This window comes from Lethenteron reissneri, chromosome 41 (genome assembly GCF_015708825.2).
Source record: "Lethenteron reissneri isolate LAM-NWPU_2019-01 chromosome 41, ASM1570882v1, whole genome shotgun sequence".
Taxonomy (NCBI): domain Eukaryota; kingdom Metazoa; phylum Chordata; class Hyperoartia; order Petromyzontiformes; family Petromyzontidae; genus Lethenteron; species Lethenteron reissneri.
Window position 1 is genome coordinate 11,447,684 of NC_083819.1, and position 13,748 is coordinate 11,461,431.

At 47.9% G+C, this 13,748-nt stretch overlaps 1 protein-coding gene across 2 annotated transcripts in view; it reads right to left on the reverse strand.

Moving 5' to 3' along the window:
* Window positions 1-13,748, reverse strand: part of LOC133352592 (cytochrome P450 4B1-like) — a 56,467-nt gene that overhangs the window by 15,033 nt on the left and 27,686 nt on the right. For both annotated transcript variants that reach the window (XM_061568331.1, XM_061568332.1), the window contains exons 4-8: window positions 8,251-8,378; window positions 4,705-4,829; window positions 3,896-4,047; window positions 3,484-3,590; window positions 3,176-3,366 (exon numbers count right to left, since the gene is read on the reverse strand). In XM_061568331.1, coding sequence (XP_061424315.1) covers window positions 3,176-3,366; window positions 3,484-3,590; window positions 3,896-4,047; window positions 4,705-4,829; window positions 8,251-8,378 — 703 coding nt within the window. The remainder of the gene's footprint in view (window positions 1-3,175; window positions 3,367-3,483; window positions 3,591-3,895; window positions 4,048-4,704; window positions 4,830-8,250; window positions 8,379-13,748) is intronic.

A 13,748-nucleotide genomic window follows, 5' to 3' on the forward strand; every position in this document is an offset into this window, starting at 1 on the left:
CACATGGAGTTGCACACACATATATGGACGTACGCACATACAGCGACTCACACACACACACTGACTCGCACACAGCAATACGTGAACTCAAACACACATCGACGTAAACACACATGTACTTACAGACACACACACACATATGGACTCACACACACATAGACATGCACTTGAGATATGCACACATGAAGTTACACACACATATCGACGTACACACATACATAGTGACACACACATTGCCGTACACACACATACACATGTAGACTGTTACACAGACATCAACTTGAGATATACACACATGGAGTTGCACACACATATATGGACGTACGCACATACAGCGACTCACACACACACACACTGACTCGCACACAGCAATACATGGACTCAAACACACATTGACGTAAACACACATGTACTTACACACACACATATGGACTAAGACACACACACATGAACTTACACATACATACATAGACTGACACACACATACACATAGGGAATGTGACACACAGATATGTACTTTAGATACACAGACATGGATTAAGACACATATGGACTCACACACAGACGCATTGACGTACACACACACATCGAGTGACACACACACATGTATAGACTTACACACACATGTGGACTAACACACACACATATGGACTGACACACACATACACATCGACGTACATGCACACAGATCGATTGACACACACACATGGACTAACACACACACATAAACACTTTGACGTTGTCTGTTCGAAAAAGACATGGAGTTAAAGACACACATGGCTCTACACGCACACACATATGGACTCAAAGACACACACATGGACTCACACACACACATCGACGGGCACAGCAATTCCCGATGATGGCACAGCTATCAGTATCGCAGTACAATGTATGAGTAAATAGCGTGACGTGAGCGATGGAAACAATAGAAATGCATTTAAGAAATAAGCAGAAATCACAGACTGGCAGTAGACCGTGGCAGCGTCATAAAAGCGCAGCAAAAAAAGGTGAAATTGAGCAACCCAAAAACAGTTTTGTGTACACAAACACAATTATTGTAACATGTCAACTTGTTTCATAATGGTAAACAATGAACCTGAGTTGTTATCTTGACAAAAACATAATTATTGTAACATCTGTGAACTTGTTTCATAATGTTGAACAATGAAGCTGAGTTTTTATCTGCACACAAACATTATTATTGTAATGTTTGTCAACTAATGTGTTTAACAATAGTAAACAATGGACTTGAGTTGTTAGTGTAAGAAGCAAGGAACTTTGCACTTACCATAAGCGTGTTGAGGCCTTGTGCCATGCGTAGCCCCCCTCCTGGCCTACATGGGCAAGGCGGTGGAGTTGGCACATTGCCAGGCTAGGGGCTGGGCCGCTACACCCCAGCATCCCCGCGCACAAGAATAATGCTATGCAAGCACTAAAATATTATTATCTACGAAGGCTGTACTATAAACTGGACGCATCGTGTTAGGGGGGGCGAAGAGGACATGACACTGTGAAGAAATATCGGCAGCGTTATTTGTGTATGTGTTGGCTGTAAAACGCGTAAAAGGAAATGCCCTCGTGAGTTGGAGCGAACGCGCATCACTTGGCAGGGTCCGCCCCCCCACGCAATTGTCGTCACTTGGTACGGTCGATGTTGCGCAATAAGTAAATAATTGATAATAGCAACGGCACAAATGTGTTAATTAAACTACTTTAAAGTTTACGGATGGGAAAACGGAATAGCCTATTTCCACCGCGGGGCTTAGGGCATGCCGCCTGGCAAATTTTTTTCTACATAAAGCCCACCGTCCGAGAGCCAAAACCTCTCTGTCGTCTCGACAGCCCTGTTCTTCACCTGAGGACGGCTGCTTGCGTTGTGGCCGAAACGTCGTGAGAATTATTTTATTATGTTTTATTTTTATTATTTTATTATTTCCATTCTACGTGACTTTACCGAAAGAACCAAGAACATGAATCCCTGCAGTCACGAAAGCTTTAAGCAGATACCTGGTTATACAAGTCCTCTCCCCGCGTTGTTCCTTTAAGGGACTCCATGGTAAAAAAAAACTCCTCTGTTATCGCAAAACTGTCGTCAATGCCTCGGATCAAAATGAAGAGCTGAGCAGTGTCGTTTACGTCCGTACTTTCATCCAGTGCTAGTTAATATAATTCAAAGGAATCAGACTTTTTGTTTAATTGACTGGCTATATTTTTATCAATCAGTTCCACACAGCGAGTCACAGTCCTACGTGATAAACTGACTTTTTCAAATTTGCTTTTGATCTCTGGACACAAGATGTCTGCTGTTTGTACCCTGTAATCTTTTACAACCTTGCCTTTGGAAAAAGTGGTAATGAGTGGTAATGTTGGTGAGAATAAGTTTTTAAAGAAAATTTAAATCGAAGTGAAGAAGGAAATTATTGAAAAGTTTGTATAATTAATGATTTTTCAAACTTTAATTATGTTTTCTGTGCTTATAACTCTTTAAAAAAACTGTGGGGTCTAGAACGGACTCGTGAAATTCGGAGAGAACTCGGAGTTAAGTTATGTTTGTTTTGTTCAATTACACAAAGCGTAACAGTTATGTATAAACTTTTGTTATATAAAATTCCTAGTAAGATATTAATTTTGTGATGTAGTCATACCCCTCCCCCTCATTCAAGCCGTAATTTAGAGAGCGAAAGCGCCGAGTACGTAAATCGTTAACATAAGAACCCATTAATCTCTTCTCGCATCATTCATACGATGATGCGGTGAAGTAAACGTTCATACGATATTACAGTGAATGCTTCCAAAAACAATACTGTACCCAAATATTACTGTTAACATACTTTCAATAGAAACATGAATTGCTCATACGAATATTCTCTCTCTCTCTCCCGGTCAAAGTGCGCAATCTATTGGGGAAATGGGGGCATTACGGGAGGAAGGTAACATTTTATTTAATAATAATATAATATTTGGACAAGTTCAGCGGGCCGGATTAAAAAGCCCAACGGGCCGCATACGCCCCGCGGGCCGTGCTTTGCCCATGTCTGGTGTAGGCCCACACCGTAGTGACGCTCTAAGTCACTACACAACTGATTCACAAAATCAACCAGAAAGAAGCTTTGTGTTCTCTTAACTTGAGTGTGTGCAGAGTGCTTTCAATGTCGTATCCCAAACCTCTCACCAGGTGAGGAAGGTTCGGCCTGCAAGCAGGCTTGTGACCTCGGCACGGCAAGCATCCTGGTGGTGAGGGTTGTGAGCCATGGCATGTAGGGCCCAGGCCAGGCCACTGGCTGTAGTGTCATGGCCAGCAAACATGAAGGTATCCACCTCGGCCTGTATGTCCTCCTCGGTCAGCCCATTGCCCTCGTAATCCTGAAAAGTGGGGAAGCCGGTCGTTGCAGATTATTATTCATACCCATTGTGACCCTATGTGCAACCGAGAGGCCACAATGTCCATGCCATCTTCGCTCTTCACGATCGGACGCTCACCTGCACGCTGAGCAAGATGTCGAGGAAGTCAATGTACCGCTTTGCTTTGATCTTCTCCAGTTCATCTTCCCAACGCAAGGCCTCCTTGCGTTCTTTGATCACTTTAGCTGAATAGCAGCACACGTATACACAAGCACAAGAAGAATATTCTATATTTACCCTTAGATTGCTGTGACGTAGGTTATTCGCAGGGTTGTGACCTGCACTTTACTGGTCACCCTCTACGTTTACGGGGTTCCGAATTTCTGGCAGATAAAGGCAAAGGTTTTATTTTTAAGCTGTCTATGAGTAGAGCGGAGACACGGCTGTTGGCACACTGCACTGTGACCCTCACCCCTTTCGTCTTATCATGCTAAGTGGGGTATCTTAGTCTGTGCACGTGATAGTCGGCATGCGTGTGCGCCCACCATACCCGTGTGTTTGTGTGCGATGTTGCACGCCTTGCGAAAGCGGAATCCCAGTGGACTCAGGTTGAAGATGACATCAAAATGGTATGGGAAGAGCCTGCTCCGACGGTGCACCATTTCCGTGAGATCAAACACCGCCGACACGTAGGAGTTGTCACTGGCCACCCAGAGCGGGGCACGGGCAAGAGAGGTCACGCGAGTTACAAGACGCCGCTCAGTGGCTATTAGCGCACGTGACAGACGGCTGGTAATTTGGGGAGGACCTCTTGACATATATGCAAACATATGATTTGGTTGAAGAGAATCGCTATAGGAAATCGCAGGTTGCTATTACATTTGTAGGTAATTTAAGAACTTGGATCATGAGACTGAGGCGTGTGGATGTCTGCGCAGTGAGTAGAAACATCTCAATGGTTTCGTGTAAGGTCATGCATCACACTTTGCCAAGGTAAATCTGCATTATTCAATCACAATGATCATGGACTGGGCAGAGGCACAGGGAATAAAACTCAAAATAGGCCATTTGCACCTGGACGTCGAGCCGGTGATAATGGTTAACTGGGAGTTATACAGGACGTAGCCAGGCCTAGCTGGGCATTACAGCTACATCAGATGTGCGTGCTGCAGGTGTGAGAAGTGTCTTGATTGCACAAGTGCTTTTCAAATTGGCGCTTTCTTTCGTGCTCTATTGTATTGTACGATAGAAACAGCCATTTGTCCAGGAGCAGAATGCCAATGTCGAGGCCTGCGAGCCCCTGCCCCATGCCGCAGTGCTTCCAGCTCTGCACGGCCTTCACGTGCCCCACCGTGTCACCTGTCCGTCTGGCAGCTGCTGCGGTAGCTAAAGGCACACTTCATGATGCTGTCCAGCATCATAAGGCTGATGTCCTCAAACACGTCGAACAAGTTCTGCGTCTTGATCTTCTTCTCCCATTTGTCCTGTTTGATGCAAGTGAAAGACAAAAGATCCTCATATAGCCTTTAACGTATTTTTAAATCCTTTATATTAAGTTCGCGTGCTTGCTTGCTTGCTTAGGACCGTGCAAATCTTTCGGTCGTTTTTTAACCCACTTCCCGTGATCCAATCGAGCTGACATTTTCCACACAGCCTCGTTGTGCCAGACAATTATTTTTCGTGAAAAAAATTCCCAAAATTGTACACTTTTTAGGCAAAAAAATTTTATTTTACATATATTCAAATAGAACGCATTCATGGCTTTGGCTGAACGTCAGAGTGTAAGAGCCCAGAGCGTAACCCCTCCACAGGCCGTGGCGGAGTAGCGCAGTTGGTAGCGCCCTCGCTTCCCATGATAAAGGTCGCGGGATCGATCCCCGCGTCCTCCACAGGCGAATATATTTTTAAATCCTTTGTATTAAGTTCGCTTGCTTGCTTAGGACCGTGCACATCTTTCGCTCGTTTTTTAACCCACTTCCCGTGATCCAATCGAGCTGACATTTTCCACACAGACTCGTTGTGTGTGACAATTAATTTTCGTGAAATTTTTTTTCCAAAATTTTACACTGTTTAGGGAAAACAAATTAAATATTTAATTACCAATTGCTTAATACTGGCAGACAATCATCTGACCCATAGATTGCAGCCATCTCAAGCCAGAGGACGAGAGGACTCTAGCCGCCACGCATATAAAGGATTTAGAGTGAAAAACTTTGTTTTTACGGGTTTACTTGTTGTGAATGAGAAGCGCTAAAACAGACCTCTTCGACTCAATATATTAGGTTACAAATGGTTTTTTTTGTTTGCTTTTTTCACTTACTCTATTCTTTAGCCTCACAGCACCAGAGGGACTTTAAACATGCCTTCCCCTCTGCACAGAAAACCTGCACTTCTGGATTCGGGCCTGCTTCGTAAAACTGAAGCCGAGGCCTGTGTTAGTCTGCTTCACACTCCACGTACTCAATGGCGGAAAGAGCCCTGCGCAAAAAATCTAAGGCCTCTTTTCCACTCATCTCCCCAATTAAGGAAAGACCTGAGACCCCTCATGGAGAAACTCGTGGGATGCTACAAGCTCTTCTAAAAATAAGTCATAAACTTTCCCAATATATCCGGAAGCATCTCTGGCGCCGGGACAACGCGTATCCTTACACGGGCAGAGCAGCGCAGGGTACTCTTACTCCCCAAACAACTCTCTTATTTGACTTCTTGCACCATCCCCTTCTCTCCTCCCTCCTTATTCCTCCCACCACCTCCCCCTCGACCACTCCAGATGGGCCTTGTATTGCGGCTTTGTTTTTTTCCTTCTAGGATCCCTCGTAGTCGAGTATGATTTCCATCCAGGTGTCACTTGTCCGGGTTGTGAATTGGGCCTGGCTGGCCACGAGTCCAAAGGTGGCTGAACAGGCTGATCCAAGACCTGCAGATCTTGATGCAGTGGGGACAGGGATAGTTCATCCTGGAGCTCGGACGTGTTGCCTCGTCTTTGGTGTATGTGTAGTGGCCTTTATGACGATGGAGAATGTTGATGGAGGCAACACGTATTTATTACAGCTAACTTCAATTACAGCAGAGTAGCGACCCTGACACTCGAAAAGGTAACGGCCTCTTCACCCGTTCTATCAGGTGAAGTGTTCCCCAGCTAACGCCCCCCCCCGCCCCCTGTTAACTCCCTACTTCCTCCTATTCCAGACCTTCCTCCCGAGGAGGCTAGCTAACCTGGCCCAGCTTCGGCACAGGTCCCGACCACCAGCCACACGAGTCCGGCCCTTAGAAGGACATCGGCCCTCACGGCTCTGGGTCGCACCACTGGCTTGCTCTGCCCGGCCCTCAAAAGGACGGTGGGTCAAAGGAGTTCCAGGGTCTTGTAAGTCGGCCGGTTTGGCGTGTGTGTGCACCAACACCACCACCACCACCACATATGTGTATGTACTTTGAAGCGTGCTCTTTTCCTAGCTATCAATTATTTTGGTTCGGCCTTAAAGTGTTGAGTTCCATTGTTGATTTTGGACCTCCACGATGGTCTATCAAGGGCATAGATTTCTCAGTTTTTTGGTACTATATGTTTTGAGGTGTGTTTTAAGGTTGTGATGAAACCCTTCTTTTGACCTCCAGGGGCACTGGATCCATCCCTGAGCTGGGAAGAGAAGATTGCTGAGGAAGCCTTGAGTCATTCATCCTGACAAGGTGACCTGCCCATCTGAGTTAGTGCTTCATTATGGTGGCTTCTGTACTGGATGAGTTGGATCGCTCCAGGATACTTATGTTAGTTTGTCTTTCTTCTCAGCTGATGTTTAGTATTTTCCTGAAGCAGCGTTGATGACACTTTTCGAGGGATTTGATGTGTTTGCGATGGGAGGTCCAGGGTTCTGCACCGTATAACAGGGTAGGAATGAAAGCAGCATTATAAGCAACCACTTTGGTCTTAGTGGTAATGTCGTGGTCTTCAAAGTCCCTGTTTCTAGGCTTGCGAAATGCAACACTAGCTATCCTCAATTAAGACATTGCTGCAGAGATGGCTAAGTATGGGAAACTGGGAATTTTTCCAGTATTGCATTGTTAGTAGTGATTTTTGGGGGTGATTGGTGTGCTCCCGGAGCTTTTTGGAAGATGATCTTGTTTTGCTGGTAAAGAGTGTTAGACCCATCCTGCTGTAAGCTTCTATCAATTTGTTGACGATGGCTTGAAGGTCAGCTTATGAGCAGGCACTGACTTGGGCATCATCTACATATTGGAATGTAATTGAGGTTCTCTATTTGGCTCAGAAACGGTTGATGTGGAATTAGTTCCCGTCTGTCCTATATGCCTCAGGGGAGTTTGCTCTCTGTCAGGTGAAGCATTTCCACCAGGAAGATAGAGAAAAGAGTTGGTGCAATAATGCACGCTTGCTTCACACCAGTCCTTACCTTGATTGACTCTGTGGTTTCACCACCTGATAGGATGACAGCCTTAATAACGTCATGCAGAAGATGGAGGATGTTGTTTCCGTGTCTGTGATTTTCATCATTCTTACCTGATGATGGTTGCTTGTGTTGCAATCGAAACGTCGTATTCTATAATTATTTGTTTTGATTTTCTACGTCACTTTACCGACACAACCAAAGAGTAATTCGTGCAGTCACGAAAACTTCGAATCTAGTTATAACCATCAACTGTTTTCCTTGGCTGCCTAGTGAGACTTGTAAATGATAACCGAATCAAAATAATAAGTTCACACTGATCCACGTTGGAAGCGAAAAAGCAATTACACCTCAACAGGAAATCAACATACATGTTTAGGGGTGGGAATATTAAAATTACACATTTGGATTCAGCACCGTCCAAAGTACAGTACTAAGAACCATAATCCTTGCCATGGCTACTGCAAGGTAAGTGCCCACGGCGTGTGTGACAACTGCGTGAGCTTACGATGAGCACTTGGGTGCTCTCCACCATGAGAGACACGTAGGGCTTCAGAATATCCATGTGGAAGCCGGGGCTGAGCATACGGCGACTCCGGAACCACCTTGGACCAGATGAGGTGAGGAGACCCAATCCTGCCCACAAGTAACACAACGTTAAAAGGTCATTTTGATGATTACGGTGATGCGGCATGCAGTGTGTGTGTTGGTGTAGATGGGAGGTCTGCTGGCGGGGTCAGTGTGTGTGTGTGTGTGTTTGTCGGTGTAGAGTCCGGAAAAACAACCCGCTACCTCCTCGCAGTGCCAGACGTGCAACTCTGTCGTGGACAGTGCTGTGGGGGCAGGGCCAATGCCCATTGGCCCTCTCCCCTCATGGCGTCTGACCACCACAGTGGCTAAACGGGGGCTTTGGACGGGTGTGAGGGGCTGGTAACCCCTCCACCTTCAATTCATTACCACGAAACCACGACTTAAACATAAATATGTAACTAATAAGCTTGTACCGGAGGCCCCGGGGGAACAGGCATCTATGACGTCTCCTGGCCAAACCCCAATTGGCGGAGCCAGGAGATTGAATCTTCACCCTCGGGGCTCCTCCAGAAACAACGAAAAGCCACTTTGTGTGGCCACGTGGAATGTTCAAACGCTTACTGTGGAGGAGAGGCTGTCACTCCTTTGTCGGGAGCTGGACTGGTACCGCCTGGATCTCTGTGGCATTCAGGAGGTCCGGTGGACTGGTTCTGGCTCCTGCCACCATGAGGGGTGGACAGTCCTCTACTCGGGGCAGGAGACTGCCAAACAACAAGGTGTGGCTCTTCTTCTGAACAAAAGAATGAAGGGGGCGTCGGAGCGTGGCGGTGAGTTGTGGGAAGCTGTAAGTCCCAGGCTACTTTGGGCTCGCCTTCCCATCAACCGGAGGCAAGGAGTGGTGGTCGTGGTTACTTATGCCCCCACCGAAGACGAACATCCGTGGAGGGATAACAGGCAAAGCCGATGAGTCAGATGCCTTCTATGACCTGTCACTGGTGCTGGCTAAAGTGGCCACTCAGGACAGAGTCATCTTGTTGGGTGACTTCAATGCCCTAGTTGGTCATGATGCTGGCACCTGGTCTGGAGATCAGCTCAATAACAACGGTAGGAGGCTGCTCGATTTTTGTGCAGCTTTTAATTACCAACATGCTATAACAATGCACCATCAGAGTATGAGAGCTCGGTCTTTGAGGTGTGCGCCTTTTGGCGTCATCTGGTCCAACCCATGTGAGACTAGGCTCTAAGGAAAGCTGTCTCGGGTGTGGACCAATCAACTTCAAGGACAGTGCACATTATCAGAGTTATGTTCTTTTGTTTGTATTATGACTGCAGGTATTGCGGTCTATGCAAACATGACTCCTTGTAAAAAGGTGTCAGTTTTGTTGCCAGATATAAGGGTAAAAAACCAATTACCCTTCATACGTATTTATGGCTGGCATGTGTTTGTGCCGAACCGTTGGAAGACAAAGGTGGCTGAGGAGGCGTTGATTCTATGGGATACATATTATGTGGTCCTGTGTGTTAGATTTATTCCTTGTATCTCGGTTCATGTTTCATCAATATACGTAATGCTCCTCGTTACGTCATTATTTTGAGGGTTTTGCCAAGCTTCGTTATGAGTCTGTCTCCAGGGATTAGTGTTTATTTTGAGTTATATTTCGATGCTAGGGAATAGTTTTAGTTTGGACTTAAGTTTTTCGTGATGGCAGGGCTCATGTATTTGGTTCATTTGGTGAAGTTACATAGATAGACAGATACAATACAAAACAATATATATGAGTTGTATAAGGGTGAAATAAAATAATTAATAATAAAGTCACTAATAGATTGCAGTCTTATCACGTTGATTTGTTCTTTTTGCTGAGCTTCAAACTTTTACTGTTAAAGAAAACCGTTAAAGAAAACTCGAGTTGTAACGTTGTGTGTCTCTGCTCTGAGCGTGTGTGTTTTTCTCTGGCCCTGCATAGTTATGGTGAATGTCCAGAATGTTTTGGGAAGGTCGGGGTCATATAGGCCCTTTGTCAATCTGGAGATTTCCAGATAGTCTCTAACCTCTCTTTGCCCTGAAGTTTGTTGTTTAATGGCATTTTACGACCTCCAGATGCTTGGTGTGGCTTGTGAGGGGTAGAGTTGAGAGTTTTAGGGGTATCTGTTTTTTTATATATACATTTTTCCTATTATTATAAAAAATAAATACTGGCCGAATTATTCTTTATATGAATTTGGAAAAAGGGGCATAATACAACAGTGGTTCCCCTCTTTAAGAAGGGGGACCGCACAGACTGTAACAACTACAGGGGCAACTCACTCCTCAGTGTGCCGGGAAAAGTCCTGGCAAGGATTATTCAACATCGCCTTACTAAGCACGCTGAGGAGAGGCTTGCGGAGCACCAATGCGGTTTCAGGAAAGGGCAGTCCTGCACAGATGCCATATTTGCTGTCCGTCTGCTACAGCAGAGGTGTAAGGGAATTCCAACAAGACCTACATCTCTGCTTTATTGACCTGGTCAAGGCCTATGATACCATCAGTAGGCCTGGGCTCTGGGTTGTTCTTCGTGCTTTCGGAGTCCCTGACCCTCTGCTCACGATCATTAAGGACCTTCATGATGGTTAGCGGGCCCGGGTAAAACTACGTGGCCGGGAGTCAGAGCCTTTCCCTGTACACTTTGGGGTGCAACAGGGTTGTCATCTGGCTCACACATTATTTAACATATATTTTGACCACGTAGTTCGTGAAGCCTTCAATAGCTGTACCGGGGGAATTTCAATTTGGTACAGATATAATGGGAGGCTGATTGATGCCCGGGTGCGATCAAGGGATGGCTCCCTATTGGTCAACCACGTTATGTATGCGGATGATTTGGTAATAGCTGCTCATTCAGAGGATGAGTTGGAAACGCTGCTTCTGAGACTTACCATCAGCCCCACCAAAACTAAGCACCTGCCTGGGTATTTTGTACCATCAGACACTCCACCCCCACAACTTCCAATCGGTGATGGGGCAGTGGTGGAGAGAGTGGAGAGTTTCCCATACCTGGGCAGTGTGCTTATGACCAGGCTGGATTGGTTTTAACCAGGCTGGATTGTGTGAGAAACTCACAAATCCTTGAAAGATCTGGGCAAAGTCCCTTCGGTGAGCTCTTCCGGTAGGCAAGGCTGCGTTGGCTGGGTCATGTAGCTCGCATGCCCAGCCACCGCATGCCTAAACAGCTTTTGTTCGGCCGGATCGAGGGGGCTAAACGGGCGCGGCACGGGCTAGAGAAGAGATGGAGTGATGTGGTACAGGAGGACTTGGAGATGAGTGGACTTGCCGATGACTGGTACCAGCGGTGTCAAGATCGGCCTCTGTGGAGGAGTGCTAAAGCACAGCAAGTTGGCACAGTAGGGGGCACAGGTGGTGCATCAGCCAGTCATCTCGGTCATCTCAGTCAGTCGACCCGTGGCACCTGGGTTTGCCCCATGACCTCCTGCCAGCGGGCGTTCGACACTTCACATGGCTTCAAGGTGCACATGACCTGGCACAAGCGTCGTGGTGACGTCACCGCCACTTAGTGGCGAATGGCGGTTGTTGTTGTAGATGGGAGGTCTGCTGGCCGGGTCAGTGTGTGTCGGTGTAGATGGAGGTGTACTCGCTTGGTCAGTGTGTGTGTCTGTAGATGGAGGTGTACTGGCTGGATCAGTGTGTGTGTGTCGGTGTAGATGGGAGGTGTACTGGCTGGGTCAGTGTGTAGTGCCGTGATATCACGTGGACAACTTTTTTTTTTCTCTTGTTTCACTTTTATTCGAACAGAACTCCTCGCGTTAAAAAAACACGTAAGGGGCCGTCCATAAATGACGTAAAGCGATTTTGGACGATTTTTGACCCCCCTCCCTCGTCACATGGCGTCACAAAAAGTCAGAACCCCCCTCAAATATGACGTCACTGTAGTGCGTATTTAATGTGGCGCTGCACTCTGATGGTGTAGGAGTGTTGTTATAACAATTAGGTTTGTTATAACAATTCTATATTTATTCAAAGTTGCGCATTTTGATGTCACGTCACATTTCTCAACCCCCCTCGTCACACATCGTCACAAAAATCTGACCCCCCCCCCTAGGTGCGCGACGTCATTTATGGACGGCCCCTAACTCCGTCGCAACTCTCCCGCTTGCGCTGCTCGCCTGCTTCGCTCTCTCTTTCTCCCTGCCTCTCCACAGCTAGCCTGCTCTCTCTCACTCTGCTGGAGCGCGTGACAGTCCGGCCGTGCGGCGCACGCGCCTGGCAGTGCGGCACATGTGCTGAGGTGTGGCGCACGCGGCGGTCTGAATAATGTGGTGTGTGCGCGGCGGTGTGGCGCGCTTGGCGGTGCGGGACACGCGCCGCGGTGTGTCACGCGGAGTGAGGCGGCGTGACGCACGTGGCATGGTGTAGCTGTGGTGCCACAACGACGGGGCCGCTCTGCCGAACCAGGGAGCCGCCCGGCTTCCCCCACCGCACTGCCCCCCATCACCCGCCCCACATAAGCACACACCCGCACGCATTCCCCCCCCCCCCATAGAGCTGGAAGGGAAGGTCACCTGATCGACCGGTTTTTATCCGAGAGACCCTTATCGGGATTAATTCTCACGGTTTCCGGCGATCAGGGAATTGGATGACCTCCCCGTGCTACGTGGCACCGCGGCGCTGCGGCCGGCCTTAATATGGTAGGTCGTGGCGTGGGGCATTCGGCCACTGCGGTTGAGGCGCATTTCCCCCCACACACACTCCCACGGGTCGACGGGGCGAGCAGGGGAGGCACGGGACAGCATGAATAGCGGGGTCACAGGGGCTGTTGCGCATAGTCATGGAGGGTTGGGATAATTGCGCTTGAGCGCGCAGGCCCCATTGTTAGGGAGGGTAAGGGATTAAGTAGGATTTACGCCTTGCACGCGGCACACTGATTAGCATATCAACAGCACCCAGAACCGCCGTGCGCGTGCCAGAGGATCGCGAGCCCATTGTTTAGCGCAGCATCCCCTTGAAGGTAGGGAGGATAAATAGAGGGGCGCAGAGGGAAAATAGCTCCCTTCTCTCCAGGCCAGCGGACCAGCAGGACTTCCAGCCAGCGACCCGGACGTCCGTGCGACGCATCGAGGTACGCTGTTAGCGCAGAGAGCAGCGAACCTCCGCGGGCACCAAACAGTGAGTGGGGAGGTGAAGTAGGGTATCGTAAGCCGATAAATAGGGAATAGGTACAGGTTTAGTGGAATAGGCCAGCCTCGTCGACTCACTGATTCAACATCAATTCGCAGGTGGCATATAATAAATCATTAATAGCGAAGCGTGGTCTCGCGTGATCTTGTCGTGCAGTGTGAGCGTGTGGGTGCGCTGTGTGCACAGTGGTTCGCCACGTGAGTGAGCGCTGCGCGGAGCTGAGCGCGCGGGTTGCGTGTGGGAACGCGTGTGGTACTGTGTGTGCGTAAGCTCGCGGCGTGCGTAATAGGCGTACCCCAGGT